A 15,059-nucleotide genomic window follows, 5' to 3' on the forward strand; every position below is an offset into this window, starting at 1 on the left:
GGGCATCAAAATGAAATGAACCCTATTACTTTCCCTCCCCTCTCGCCCTTGTTTTCTTTTCCAAACCCGTTGCGAAATCCTGGGCCGATGGAAACCGAGTCAAACGATTCCGAGTTAACCGGTTCAAATCGTTTGACCCAGCAACTCGAATAGACTTTTGGAAAAAGCAGGTCCTCCGTGGACCCGAGAGGCTGCGGGTGCCGAGACGGGCCAAACGTTTTACTTGGGGTAGAAATTAGAAAAGAATCGGAAATTGATACCTCGACCTCAACTTTTAAAAGATGTACAACGCTTTAAAGCAATTCCACCCTATACCTCACAGAAACCAGGAAGACATGCATTACTTAAATGGGAGTAATCATAGCCCTACATGATGAGGCCAACCAGGGAACCGGTCCACACACCGACAAACGGCTATTTTGACGGTAAAATAATCCGCGTAATCGTGCACTCGCACTGACAAACGGCTACTTTTTATATACAAAGCAATGCGATTTTCTCCCACCTCTCTTCCTTCCTTTCCTTCTTCTTCGCCATGCTCTCACACCACTCTCCAATCCTCCCCTCGCCCTTCCAGCACCCAACTCTTCCATTTTGAGCGCAGATCTCGGCACAACAAGAGGTAAGCCCCTCCAAGAATAATTCCATGCTTCCTATCTTTTTTTCTTCTTCTTCTTTTTCTTAACCTGTTATTGAGCTTTGCACAGCCGGTTCCTCTACCTTCCCGCGGTCAAATCGCACTTTCTCCTCCATTCGTTCATGGGTCCATCACCATCTCTCCTCTACTTATTTCTCTTCCTCCTCGTCTACGCTTGTGTTCCTCCTGTGAGTTCTTTGACTGAGGAAGGCTCTGCCCTGCTCTCCTTCAAGGCTTCCATCAGAGAAGACCCAGAGGGCTCCCTCGGTAACTGGAACTCCTCTGACCCAAACCCATGCTCTTGGAATGGCATCACATGCAGAGAAGGTGTTGTGATCTCCCTCAGCATCCCCAAGAAGAGGCTTGCAGGCTTCCTCCCCTCTGCTCTCGGTTCCATCCCCTCCCTCCGGCACATCAACCTCAGGAACAACCGCCTCTTCGGCAGGCTCCCCGCCGGGCTCCTCGCCGCCGCCGGGCTTCGGAGCGTGGTCCTCTACGGGAATTTCCTCTCCGATCCCCTCCCTCTGGAGATCGGCAACCTCTCCTACCTCCAAACGTTGGACCTTTCGCGGAACTTGTTCGACGGTTCCATTCCCAGCTCCTTGCTCCAATGCAGGAGGCTCAGGACCCTCATCCTCGGCCACAACAATTTCACCGGTTCCTTGCCTGATGGCTTCGGCAGGGGCTTCGTTGCGCTGGAGAAGCTCGACCTTTCTTACAATGGATTCAATGGCTCGATCCCGGGCGACATCGGTAATCTCTCTACCCTTCAAGGGACTGTGGACCTCTCCCACAACATGTTCTCCGGGGCAATCCCTCCGAGCCTGGGAAATCTTCCTGAGAAGGTCTATATTGATCTCACATATAACAATCTGAGCGGCCCGATACCGCAGAATGGTGCTCTGGAGAACCGAGGACCGACGGCGTTCATCGGAAACCCCGGTCTCTGCGGCCCGCCATTGAAGAACCCATGTTCCGCCGGTGCACCTTCGTCAGGTCCTTCTGTGCCCACCAATTACGCGCCTCCCGTGTCCCAAGCCAATAGCAACGGGAATGGAAGCAGCAGCAGCAGCAAAGGTCTGAGTAAAACCGCGGTGGCTGCGATTGTAGTGAGTGATGTGGTTGGAATCGGTATCATAGCAATGGTGTTCTACTGCTGCTACAGGAGGGCTACTTCTTCCAAGGGGAAGGAAGAGGGTGGGAACTCCAAAAGGGGGACGAAGGGAAGGAAGGAATGCGCGTGTTTTAGGAAAGAGGAGTCCGAGGCCTTGTCCGAAAATGTCGAGCAATATGATCTAGTGCCATTGGATCGGCACGTTAGCTTCGATTTGGATGAGCTCTTGAAGGCTTCTGCTTTTGTCTTGGGGAAAAGTGGGATGGGGATTGTGTACAAGGTTGTACTGGAAGATGGGGTAATCTTGGCTGTTCGGAGGTTGGGTGAAGGAGGGTCGCAAAGGTTTAAAGAGTTCCAAATGGAGGTGGAAGCTGTTGGAAAGGTTAGGCATCCTAATATTGTTACCCTCAGAGCTTATTATTGGTCAGCAGATGAAAAACTCCTTATTTATGATTACATACCTAACGGCAACCTCACTGCTGCAATTCATGGTATGAACTCAAACCATAACTTGCTTTAATTTTATTGTTTTTTTGCTAAGGATTTGTTGTATGGCATTCATTTCTTTCAGAAACATACAAAAGTTTTAGTACCATAGAGGATTTCTGATATCTTTAACTGTAATATTCATAAAGATCATGCAGTGTGCTTTTAAAGCAATCTAAGTTCAAATATGGGGACTTCAAATATCTTACAAGAAATTCTGATCAAGCCTAGATTGCTTTAGAAACACTATCGGGACTTCAAATATTAACAGCTTCAAGCACCAAGTAATAGTTTAACCACACAGGCTTTACGAAATCATCTAGGGAAGCTGGATACTGGAAACTCGATTAAAGTTTGGTGATAAAGTTATCTTCCATGAAGTATGTTTTATGAGAAATTATGATATTTGTTATTCTAGATGTTTTCTCACCTTCCTTCCGCTTCGCCTTCTCAAATCTATCTCAACATTGTCAGCATCCTTTTCTGAATTGGTTATATGCTCCTGTTGGTTACTCAAGCATAAGCAGTCAGTACTTAAGCCCTCAGAAGTCAATATTAGGATTTATATGGTACTTCTCGATCTATCTAAGACATAATAGATATGTATATATACATCCATATGTATATTTGTTTACTTCGCATATGAGTTATAGCTTTGTTTCATTATTTAAATATTTAGTGCTGGTTGTTATGGCTCTGATTTCAGGAAGAGCTGGAACAATGGCTTTTACACCCCTATCATGGGATGTTCGACTAAAGATCATGAAAGGGATAGCCAAGGGCTTGGCGTTTTTGCATGAATTCAGCCCAAAGAAGTATGTTCATGGAGATCTCAAGCCTAACAACGTACTTCTTGGACTAAACATGGAACCATACATTTCTGATTTCGGCCTCGGGCGTCTTGCTAACATAGCAGGAGGATCCCCACTGCTGCAGTCGGATAGGATATCTGCTGAAAAATCTCAGAGCCAGCGGTCAGATGTTACAGTCAGTCCTTCTGTGACTAAAGGATCATGCTATCATGCTCCTGAAGCATTGAAAACACTAAAACCATCTCAGAAATGGGATGTTTACTCCTATGGGGTGATTTTACTGGAAATGATCTCTGGTAGATCACCACTTGTTCTGTTAGAGACTGTGGAAATGGATCTAGTTCGTTGGGTTCAGTTCTGCATTGAAGAAAAGAAGCCCCTCTTGGATGTGTTGGATCCTTTTCTAGCCCGTGAACTAGATAGGGAAGACGAGATTATTGCTGTACTTAAAATTGCCTTGGCTTGTGTACAAGCGAATCCTGAAAAGAGACCATCAATGAGGCATGTTGTGGACACACTGGATAGGTTCATTTCCAATAACCCGAGGTAGCTATTTCAAACATATCATCTCATTTTGGCATCTGAGGTGCTGATCATTCGCAGGATTTTCAATGCCAAGTTGCTCATTCCAAGTCACAATTGAGTGCAGCATGCATGCATACTGCTGAACAAGGAATGTGTTGATTAAACATGATCGAGCAAGAGCATGCCAAGCTTTTTTTTCCCCCCTCATTTTGCTTAATAATGAAATATGGTTCCTTGTATGATCTCTTCCATTGTAGTGCTGTTGATATAGTTTGTGCCCAGCTTGTTCCAGTAAAGCATGATGTATCTATTGTATGACTGTTTGTCATGAATGGACAATGTAAATGTGATGGCAGGAATGTCTTGAATGCGAGTCGTGTACTTTTGTCTTGGAAACTTTTCCAACTATAGGATTGTTCAAGCTAGATCAGGAAGCTGGCTTTTGCAAATGTTAAATAACCAAGTAATATTTAAAAATCTTTGGAAAAGGACCACTAATTTTTGTTTTGTAAGATCATATATTAGTTTTCCTTTCATCATGAAAGTTTTGCTCAGGCATGTGCTATGCTTCCTGTGAGTTGAATGGTAGGAAGCACAGTCGATGATGGCTTTGTACCAAATATGTTAAGAAGGCTGGTCTACCTGTCTTCTGAAGCATGATGATCACTCTGAACCCCACTAGTAAGTAGCATAGACATCTCCAGTAGCTTAGTGTTTTGTTGGTTGCGAGCCATCTTGTCTTTGCCCTTGATCTGAGCTCTTCTAGATCTACATTCATACTGCAAGTGTCTCCCATCTACAACGTTGTTCTTGGACTCTAGCCATTTACTTGCTACAGCTGAAGGGCAGGTGGTAAACATCAGGCGTAGGTGCTCTGGCGACCCATCCAGCCAGGCTTGCAGAGCCACTTATGAGGCCCTGCTCAACCCAAACCTTTCCATGAAGAGTACAGTGAAGAAGAAGATCTCTTCTGAGCCACGGCCGATATGGTGGCCCTTGGAGCTACTGTCCTCCTTTTTGTAACTTTTTTTTTTTTTTTTTGACAGACTTGGCTGTTCCATAAAGCAGTGGAAGCTTGTACTCAATTATGATGTACCTGACATCTTCTTGTGTGGTTTGTGCTGCTCTTTCTTTGTGCCGCGCCATGGAGTAGAAGGGGAAGCCCAAGCTTCTCTTGAACCCAAACATGTTCTCCCAAAAATTTGTTACGTTGTCTCACATTCTCTTATTGTTTGGAGCAGGCATTTTTTAACTCCAGTACATTGGTGACATCAAAAACGTTTATCCAAATCATTACTGCAATGCAGCTTAATTTACTTCTAAATCCATAATTTTGGTCTTATATTTACTTTGGCATAGTGCCATTGAAGGATTTATGCGTTCCCTTTAAACTTTGCAGAGCTATTGTTGAAGCAAAGAGAAGCAAAAGAGTTTTAAGAATTATTGGACCTACCTACAAGCACAAGTAGCAGTACACAGGACCTTGACCACGAAAGACCCCATTTTAATGTTAATCTTGCATCTAACATTCTCATGTCACATGATTTTATGGTGCTGGAATGGCTTCTCGTGTGTAGAGGTTTAGCTTCCTCCAAAGCTATCTTCAAAATGCTGGCGGAGTTCATCAATACCATTGCATTGATTTTTTCTGGGATGGTTAGGGACATCTGTAACTCCCACTTAGTTTCTTCAAAGATCAAAATTGTTTTTGTCTTCTGGGAGTCTCTACCCTGTAGTTTTTTCAAAGTGAATTTCGACGGTAGTGCTTATAACGACCTAGGACCTCACTCAGAATGGTTAGCCGGAAGATATTATTTGGGTTCCTTGATCCTGTATAAGTACTCAAGATCTATCCAGCAAATAACTGATGTAGGACCAAACACACGCCGCATGGGTCCTCACATACTCTTCCTATTTAAGCCCTGACGTCCTTGTCAGATTAAGGGTTCAAATCCATTCAAATTTAAGCACAAACACTGCGATCAACCCATGGTCAGCCCCAATGGATCCGTGCTGCAGTGTCCCCTAGTCCACATAAATTATGGGTCGGGTTTGCTCTAATACCATTTGTAACAACGCAGGACCTCACCCAAAATGACTAGCGAGAATGTATTATTTGGGTTTCTTGATCGTGTATAAGTACCCAAGATCTACCCAACGAATAACTGATGTATGACTAAACATATGCCCACACGGGTCCTTATAGTGCTGCTGAGGGGGGAGACAACGAGAGTGTGGGCTTTGTTATCAAGGACCACAATGCCAGACTTGTGGTGGCCAAGAGCCGGCGGATCTTCGACACCTCTGTCATTGGAGTTGAGCTTAGAGCTGCGTAGGAGGACATCTTCTATGCAGAGGCATGCTCTGGGTGTGATTTATATTCATCTTGAAGGCGACTTGGCTATAGTGATCGGGTGGATTCGAGGTCGGCATTGCAATGGGGACGACACTCGGAGATAAGTGAGAGAGTGTGGCTCCTTTTGGGCCACCCATATTTACCGGAAGGCGAACAGTGTGGCCGACTAGGTGGCTTCCTTTGATGCTCATTATTTTGAAGAATTTCTCTAGGAGAACCAAGTAGCTATCTCTTTTTTTCCTTGCCCCTCCTTCTCTTTTTTGATTTTGTTAGCTGTTTTCACTTTTCATGCATGTTTTATACGACGCAAGGTTGTACCAAAAAAAAAAAACCATAGCGCGGAACCAACTTTTGCATCCAAAAAAAAAGAGCTTTATTGTCACGGGTCATACGAAGATTTGCGCTTTTTAAACAAAGCCCCGCACGGTATTGTGCTGAACTTGTGAATTGCACTGAACCCATCAGGCCATATAGCATATAACTTCTCTTTCGTATTGGGCTGTGAATAATTACTCATCAATTTTAGAAGTTTAGCTTCCTATGCCAAAGTTGATTTTAGTTTTACAGTAGTATCGCATAGATTAAAAAAAAGAAAAGAAAAGCTATAGATCACCTACAACTACTTACCACCGTTCAGTTTAACAGAGATGTGAAAGCCCGTGATCGATCAAGTATGGTATAGACGGACCCGACTAAAGCGTTACCAATCTCGCTATGTTTGCACCAATCTCCAGGTGCCACATCCCAGTCAACTAAGGGGTCGTCAGTAGTGGATGATCGGTAACAGTATTCCTAGTAAATTTAGGATCTGTTTGAAAAATTCAGAAATATTGGACTGAATTTCCTTCGGAACAAGAATTGAACTCAACCCGTAATAAATATAGGATGTATTTGAACAAATATATGGGGGTGTTCCGAGATGGGATCAACAGCCAATCCTCCCCATTTTTCGTCCTATCCTTTGCTCCTCGCATTCTTCTTCTTCTTATTCTTCTTCTTCCTCCTTTTTTTTTCTTTTTTTTTTTTTTCGCGCTAAAGACTCCTCGCATCCTTTTGACAAAAGCCCGATGGCACCGGATTAAAATATAGATAGAATTTTTTTATTTTGTTATTTTTTTAGTTAAAAAAGAAACTCAAAGATCATAGGTTCATAGCCCATCAACTCTATGATTAAAAAATCAAAAAAATATAAAAAAAATATGATACCAAATAAAACGTACGAACCAAATTAGTTATTTAGCAAGCTAATACATATATTTAAGTAAATCGATGCACAATTTCTAAAATACGGTATTTATAACTATATAATACACGATCAGATAATAAATACTTAGCAAATTAATAATCTAGTAATCCAATATATATTTCTAAGCAAATTAATGCATGACTATTGATCAAGTAATATACATCAAGTAAATTAATTATCTTACAAACTAATATACATTTTTAAGTAAATTGATACATAATTTTTAAAACATAGTGTTCAACCATTTCTATATATAGTTTTCTAACTTTATTTAACATAAGATTCTATAAATTCTTAAATGCAAAGATTCTAAGAGAGAGAGATTTAGAGGGAAGAGGAATTTGGAGAAGAAATATCTCATAGATGAGATAAATACCGGATGATTTTTTTGGTATACATCTCATGACGAATTTTTAGCGGAAAAAGTTTTATTTTTATTTAATTTTTATTTTTTTAAGATAGACGCTGAAAAAATATAATACAATAAAGATCTATCTAATAAAATATTTTATAGTGTCCGCCCATGTGATTTTTTTTACAAAAGCCCTGCTCTCGCCGAGAAGCACTTCCATTCGGAGGGAAAGGGATGGCGAAGATAAAACCGTGGGGAAGAACAGCCGTATTTTCCCAAGAAAAGCAGATAAAGAAAGAAAAAGAAAGTAAACAAGAAATAGAAGCCGGAGGCGAAGGCCATCAGAGGCGATGATGCTCCTCCTCCGACCCGCCGACGTCCGCTCTACTCTGGCGGCGGCGGCGGCGGCCACAGCCTCCTACCACACACCGATCCCCCCCGGGGCAGCGGCGGGACGAGAGGCGGGCGAGCCGCGTATCGGCCCAGTCCGTTCCTCCCCCCAGGCTGCTCTCCGCTTCGCTGGAGGCCGCCTCGGCCGTGAAGGATGACAAGAAGCCCGCCGTCTGCGCGGCCGACGAGCTCCACTACGTGCCGGTCTCGGGCACCGGATGGAAGCTCGCCCTCTGGCGTTACGCCCACTCCGCTGAGGTACCTCCATTCCCAATCCCCTTTTCTTCCTCCGTCTCTCCTTTTCTCTGTTCTTGATATAGATTGATGGGGATCCGTAGTCGCCGTTGAGGAACCATCTTTTGATGCTTTTGTTAGGGGTGAAGACGAATGTGATCGTGTTTGATCTGTCTCCTGGGGTGAGTTTTCCATTTATCAAAATTTTTTAGTAATTTTAGAAGATTTTTTTTGGTAAAAAATTCCGTGTCTGGTTAGTTTTAGCAACTTTTTTGGTTGCTCTGTCAAGACATGAACTACTTTTATAATTGATCAAACCACGCTTGTTTTGCGAATTCTTTCTTTTCCCCTATTTTTCTGATCTTTCTTGTTGTCATGAGTTCATTTCATTAAGAAGTTATTGGTATGTTCTGGAATTTGTATGATGCATGGGGTTGCCATTCCGTGGTTGTGGTCAAAGATATCAATGAGGGAGTTTTTTCCCTTTCTCGTTAGAAGAAAGGTCTGAGTTCTTGTAATGGGCTGGATTGTTCAATTGTGGTTTTATTGGAGGGAGGTTGTAGAAGAAATTTGTAAAACATGCCTGGTTGCAGATTAGCGGGTTTCTTGATTAGATGATAACATGGTGGATATGGAACATAGGATGGATATGAAATGATCTGATAGGCCGCGACGCTCGGAGAGTGACCCAAGGCCAAATCCCAAGTATCTGGGATGAAGCTTGGACGCGGAGAACCGTTGCATGCATTGCGCAGGAGCTGAAGCAGCTGTAAACGGCTACATGCAACGTGACTAAGTCAACTAGCCGTTGGAGATTGTTTAGCATTCCGTTTTCCATTCTGTTGCATGTTATTTGCTTTCTGTTATTTGCTTAATAGTCAAGATAGGGACTTTTAGTTTCGGCAATATGTACGTAGGATTTGTTAGTCATTTGCCTATTTAAGAAGCCACGAACATCAATAAAATCATCAAGCATTTTATCCAAACTACTTGTGGTTCATTCTCACCCGAAGAGAATACTTAGATAGTTGCGGTTGCTAGCTTAGCTCCTGATTAGGATCTAACATTGGTATTAGAACTAGGTTGATGGCAACCAACAAAGAGAGAATTGAAGTTTTGGAGGCCGGACTCATAGGAGTGCAGGATGGGTTGCACCGAATGGAACTCGGCATGGCCGATAAGATACACCATTTGGGGGAAACCATCGATAGGTTGTCCGAGGTCTTGCTCTCAGATAGGGAATCCTCAAGCCACAACAATCATGATGGCGAAGGGCATGCTCGCTCCAACAGAAAAGACAACGACGGTGGGCGGCAGACCTTCTCCTCCAAGATGGCTAAGCTCGAGTTCCCTCAATTCTCAGGGGACGACCTGACAGAATGGTTCAACTGTGTGAACCAGTTCTTTGAATACCAGGACACCACTGATGCTCAAAAAGTTCCCTTGGCATCCTTCCACTTTGAGGGGGAAGCCAACCAAAGGTGGGCAGTGGATTCGCAGGGCATTCCGAGAAAAAGGACGGATGATGACTTGGGAGGTTTTTGAAGATGAACTTTGGGCCTTCAGATTGCGAAGACTTCGACGAGGCTCTCTCACGGGTCAAACAGGTCGGGTCTCTGAGGGACTACCAGCGAGAATTTGAAAGACTCGGCAATCGAGTTCGATGGTGAACTCAGAAGGCATTAGTTGGGACGTTCATGGGCGGCTTGAAAACTAAGATTATAGATGGGATTCGTATGTTCAAACCCCAGACACTGAAGGACGCCATCAGTTTGGCACGAATGAAGGACGATCAACTCACACGGTCGAGGAGGTTTATGCGACCGCCACTACCTGCACGAGCTCCACTAGCTCTTCCACCTGCGACTTGTGTAACATCGGCAGCGCCTGCTGCACCAGTCAAACGATTGACTTGGGATGAGATGCAAAAATGAAGGGCTCAAGGACTGTGCTTCCACTGTAATGAGCGCTTCACAGCGGGACACAGGTGACAAGGGCCACAGCTACTACTCTTGGAGGGGCACACTTGCACCAGCAATATTACATGTGAGGATGTCACGGAGGAACAACCACTCAATGATGACCAAGGAGAGCTACCGGAGCCAGAGATCACATTGCATGCTTTAACGAGATGGACAGCACCGAGAACCATGCATGTGACAGCCAAGGTTGGTCCTCATGAAGTCATGGTGCTGATCGACAGTGGGTCAACCCACAACTTCGTCAGTGACCGTGTGGCGAGCCTGCTTCGATTGCCAGTGGTACCAACTGAGTCTTTCATTGTCCGAGTAGCCAATGGACAACGATTACGGTGCCAGGGGTGATTTGAAAAGGTATTGGTAGACTTACAAGGCACTAAATTTTTGCTCAACCTCTATTCTCTTCCCTTATCAGGCCTGGACCTTGTGTTGGGAATCCAATGGCTAGAAATGTTAGGCTCCGTGGTTTGCAACTGGAAACAGTTAGCTATGGACTTCTATTGGGAGAATCAGGCCCGAAGATCACAAGGGGTTGATGTTCGAGCTATTCAAGCCGCATCACTTAAGGAACTTACAAAGAAATTCCGCCAAGGGCACGCATTATTTGCTGTGTGCCTCCAAGCTACAGAAGCGGCGCCATAGGAAAACATGCAGCCAGGCATGCAACAGGTTTTGAAGGAATATTCAGACATGTTTAACGAGTCCTCAAGCTTGCCACCTGTCCGAGAGGTTGATCATTGCATTCCTCTCAAAGAAGGAACCAAGCCTATTAATGTCCGACCCTACAGATACGCCTATTATCAGAAAACCGAGATCGAAAAGCAAGTCCAAGATATGCTTGATTCGGGGCTCATCGTTCGAGCACCAGCCCATTTTTTCACCGGTACTGCTAGTGAAGAAAAATGATCGTAATTGGCGATTTTGCACGGATTACCGCGCACTCAATGCTGCCACCATCAAGGACCACTTCCCTATCCCTACGGTGGACGACATGCTGGACGAGTTGTACGGTGCCTCTTACTTCACCAAGCTTGATCTGAGGGCTGGATATCATCAAGTAAGAGTTAGTCCCCTTGATATTCCTACAACAGCTTTCCGCACTCACAATGGCCATTATGAATATTTAGTTATGCCTTTTGGCCTCTGTAATGCACCCTCTACTTTTCAAGCCATCATGAACTCTATATTTCGCCCCTATCTCCGGAAGTTCATATTGGTTTTTTTTAATGACATTTTGGTCTATAGTCCCACTTGGGATAAGCATTTAATGCATGTTAAACAAACTTTGGAGATTTTGAGACAGCATCAATTCTTTATCAAAGCAAGCAAATGTGCTTTTGGCCAACAAGAGATGGAGTATTTGGGGCACATTATCACACATCGAGGGGTGAAGGTCGACAACAACAAAATTGCAGCCATGGTGGCATGGCCACGGCCTACTAACATTTCTGAACTACGTGGTTTTTTAGGCTTGACAGGATATTACAGAAAATTTGTCCAGAACTATGGTATTATAGCTCAGCCTCTCACTAATCTTCTCAAAAAGGGCAAATTTGGATGGCATGATGAAGCTGAAGCAGCTTTTCTTGCTCTCAAGCAAGCCATGACGTCCACGCCCACCTTGGCGAGGCCCAATTTCAATGACTTCTTCACCATTGAAACGGATGCATCCGGGGAAGGGATTGGTGCAGTTCTGTCCCAACAAGGCAAGCCTCTTGCATTTATGAGCCGGGCCCTTGGGGTTTCAAAAAAATCTTGGTTTACATATGCCAAGGAGATGCTAGTTATTGTGGAGGCAACACGCTTGTGGCGACCTTATCTACTAGGAAGGAAATTTTTCATCCAGATCGATCAACGTAGCCTAAAGTATTTTTTGGAGCAGCGAGTGGCCACTCTAGAGCAACAAAGATGGGTGGCCAAGTTATTAGGCTACGATTACGAGATCATATACCGCCCAGGTCGTGAAAATTCAGCAGCTGACGCCCTATCATGCAGACCTGACAGCCCAATTCTCCATCATATGTTTGTACCAGAGGTGGGGACAAGTGGGAAGAGATCAAACGGGCTTCGGTGGATGACTCCTATATCCAGTCCATGGGCCGCATAGCCAATGACCAACCAGAAGGCCCATACATTTGGCGTAATGGGTTGCTTCTATTCAAGGGCAAGGTAGTGATTCCTTCTAACCCAACTTTAAGGGCCAAACTGTTACATGAAGTGCATGATACGAAGATAGGAGGACATTCAAGAGTCTTACGGACATTCAAAAAATTGGCCCAGCAATTTTATTGGCCCACTATGTGTAAATCAGTCCAGGAATATGTCAAGCGCTGCGAAGTATGTCAACGAATTAAATCTGAAACTTTGGCTCTAGGGATTTTACAACCATTGCCCATTCCGTGCCAAGTATGGGACGACATCACTTTGGATTTCATTGAGGGGCTGCCAACCTCCCATGGCTAGGACACTATTTTGGTGGTAGTTGACAGGTTAAGTAAGTCTGCACATTTTCTTCCTTTAACCTATCCTTTTACTGCTAAAACAGTGGCTGAAAAGTTAGTTGAAGTGGTCATCAAATTGCATGGTCTGCCCTAATCCATCATTAGGGACCGTGACCCGATCTTCATCAACAAATTCTGGCAAGAGTTCTTCAAAATGTCGGGTACCAAGCTGCAACTTAGCTCCGCCTACCATCCGCAAACTGACGGCCAATCGGAAGTAGTCAACCGCTGTGTGGAGCAGTACTTGCGGTGTTTTGTCCACCAATGGCTGCGTAAGTGGAGCACCTACCTTCCTTAGGCTGAGTTCTGGTACAACACAACGTACTATACATCCACAAGGATGACTCCCCAGGCACTTTATGGTCGTCTTCCACCCCTCATTCCAGTCTATCGAAACGGCCTATCACCGGTGCATGAAGTTGACTAGAGTCTCTTAACTAGAGATGAGCTGCTTCAACAACTCAAGATTAACCTCGAGGTATCTGTTAACTGTATGAAGCAAACGGCAGATCAAAAACGGCGAGATGTTTCATTCGACGTCGGTGATATGGTGTTCCTAAAGCTGCATCCCTACCAGCAACAATCAACTTTCAAACGTGGTCATCAAAAGTTGGCCAGTCGATTTTATGGCCCATATTCGATTCTGCAGAAGGTTGGGACTGTCGCTTAGGGGTGGCAAAATATGATCCGACCCGCCAACCCGACCCGTGTTCAACCACCATAAACTAGTTTGGATTTGGCCTAAACAGGTTCGGGTCGTAAACAGGTCGACCCGTTTAACCTGTTTATTAATTGCGTGGGATACGGATTTTAGATGTCTGATCCGTTTAAACTGTTTAACCTGTTTAATTGTTGGGCAGGTTAAACAGGTCTAAACAGGTTAAACGGGTTAAACAAATCTAAACAAGTTAAACGGATCTAAACAGGTCTAAACAGGTCGGGTTGGGCAGGTTAAACAGGTCGGGTTGGGTAAAAAGGTTAAACAGATCGAATCAGGTTGGGCAAACAGGTTACCTGTTTATTAAACAGGTTAAACGGATCGGGTCGGGTTACCTGTTTATTAAACATGACAGGTTAGGTTGTAATTTCTGACCTATTTAATAAACAGGTCGGGTTTAAGTTTATGATTTTCTGACCCGACCTGCATGTGATCCGATCTGTTTATGACCCGACCCGACCCAATTGCCACCCCTACTGTCGCCTACAAGCTACAATTATCGGAAGGAGCTCGCATCCGCCCGGTCTTCCACGTATCATTGCTTAAAAAATTCGTAGGAGATCTTGCTGTACCCTCCAAGGAGCTACCACCGGTTATAGATGATGGGGTTGTTATCTTAGAACCTCAAAGTATCCTTGATACTCGCTGGGTCAAACAAGGTGATAAGTTTGTTTGGGAAAGTTTGGTTCAGTGGAAGCATCTACCAGCAGAAGAGGCTATGTGGGAAAATAGTAAGTTGTTGCTGGAACAGTTTCCGTCTGTGGACCTTGAGGACAAGGGTCCACTTGGTGGGGGGAGTATTGATAGGCCGCGACGCTTCAGAGAGGAACCCAAGGCCAAATCCCAAGTATCTGGGATGAAGCTTGGACGTGGAGAACCGTTGCATGCATTGCGCATGAGCTGGAGTACCTGTAAACTGTTACATGCAACGTGACTAAGTGAACTAGCCGTTGGAGATTGTTTAGCATTCCGCTTTCCATTCTATTGCATGTTATTTGCTTTCTATTATTTTCTTAATAGTCAAGATAGGGACCTTTAGTTTCAGCAATATGTACGTAGGATTTGTTAGTCATTTGCCTATTTAAGAAGCCACGAACGTCAATAAAATCATCAAGCATTTTATCCAAACTACTTGTGATTCATTCTCACCCGAAGAGAATACTTAGACAGTTGCGGTTGCTAGCTTAGCTCCTGATTAGGACCTAACATGATCAACATGTCTTCATTTATGTGGTTAAGCAAGAGATGAAATTTCAGAGTGGTAATTTCACTTTACATGTGAAAAAATATGTATTTTTCTTTTAATTCTATTTTTTTTTTGGCCTTCAAACAAGCTTCTTGGGTTGGAACAAACTTACTGAGATAATTCCACAAGAAAACCTGCATACAGTAAGAGAATCCAAAGAGGAGCACATGAAGTGAAATTATGCATGGGGTACTGGTATGACCCCACTGTATCTTAGTAATATAGAAAAATACAGAAAAAGGGAAAAGATGGTTTCCTTCAAGGGGATCCAGACCTCCTAATGACCACTTAGATAGTGGTTAACCTCAACATGCTTCTAACCCATTATTCTTTGAATCAAATTACTTACCATTATTTATAGAAATTTGTTACCTGATATGTAAGGAAGAGTAGAGACATAAGACCCTAAATAACCTACCCAAGATCCCATAATCTTTGAAACTTCAAACTATAATTATAAAAA

General features: G+C 43.8%; 1 protein-coding gene across 1 annotated transcript; it reads left to right on the plus strand.

Annotated features, from left to right (window-relative positions):
• The first annotated feature begins 496 nt into the window (after positions 1–496).
• LOC103721560 (receptor protein kinase-like protein ZAR1) lies at positions 497–3,944 on the plus strand. The gene is made up of 3 exons (XM_008811827.4): positions 497–622; positions 708–2,242; positions 2,944–3,944. Exons 2-3 carry the CDS (start codon positions 760–762, stop codon positions 3,597–3,599), a joined length of 2,139 nt encoding a protein of 712 aa, XP_008810049.2. The 5' UTR covers positions 497–622; positions 708–759; the 3' UTR covers positions 3,600–3,944.
• The last annotated feature ends 11,115 nt before the right edge of the window (positions 3,945–15,059 follow it).

This window comes from Phoenix dactylifera, chromosome 4 (assembly GCF_009389715.1).
Source record: "Phoenix dactylifera cultivar Barhee BC4 chromosome 4, palm_55x_up_171113_PBpolish2nd_filt_p, whole genome shotgun sequence".
NCBI lineage: Eukaryota > Viridiplantae > Streptophyta > Magnoliopsida > Arecales > Arecaceae > Phoenix > Phoenix dactylifera.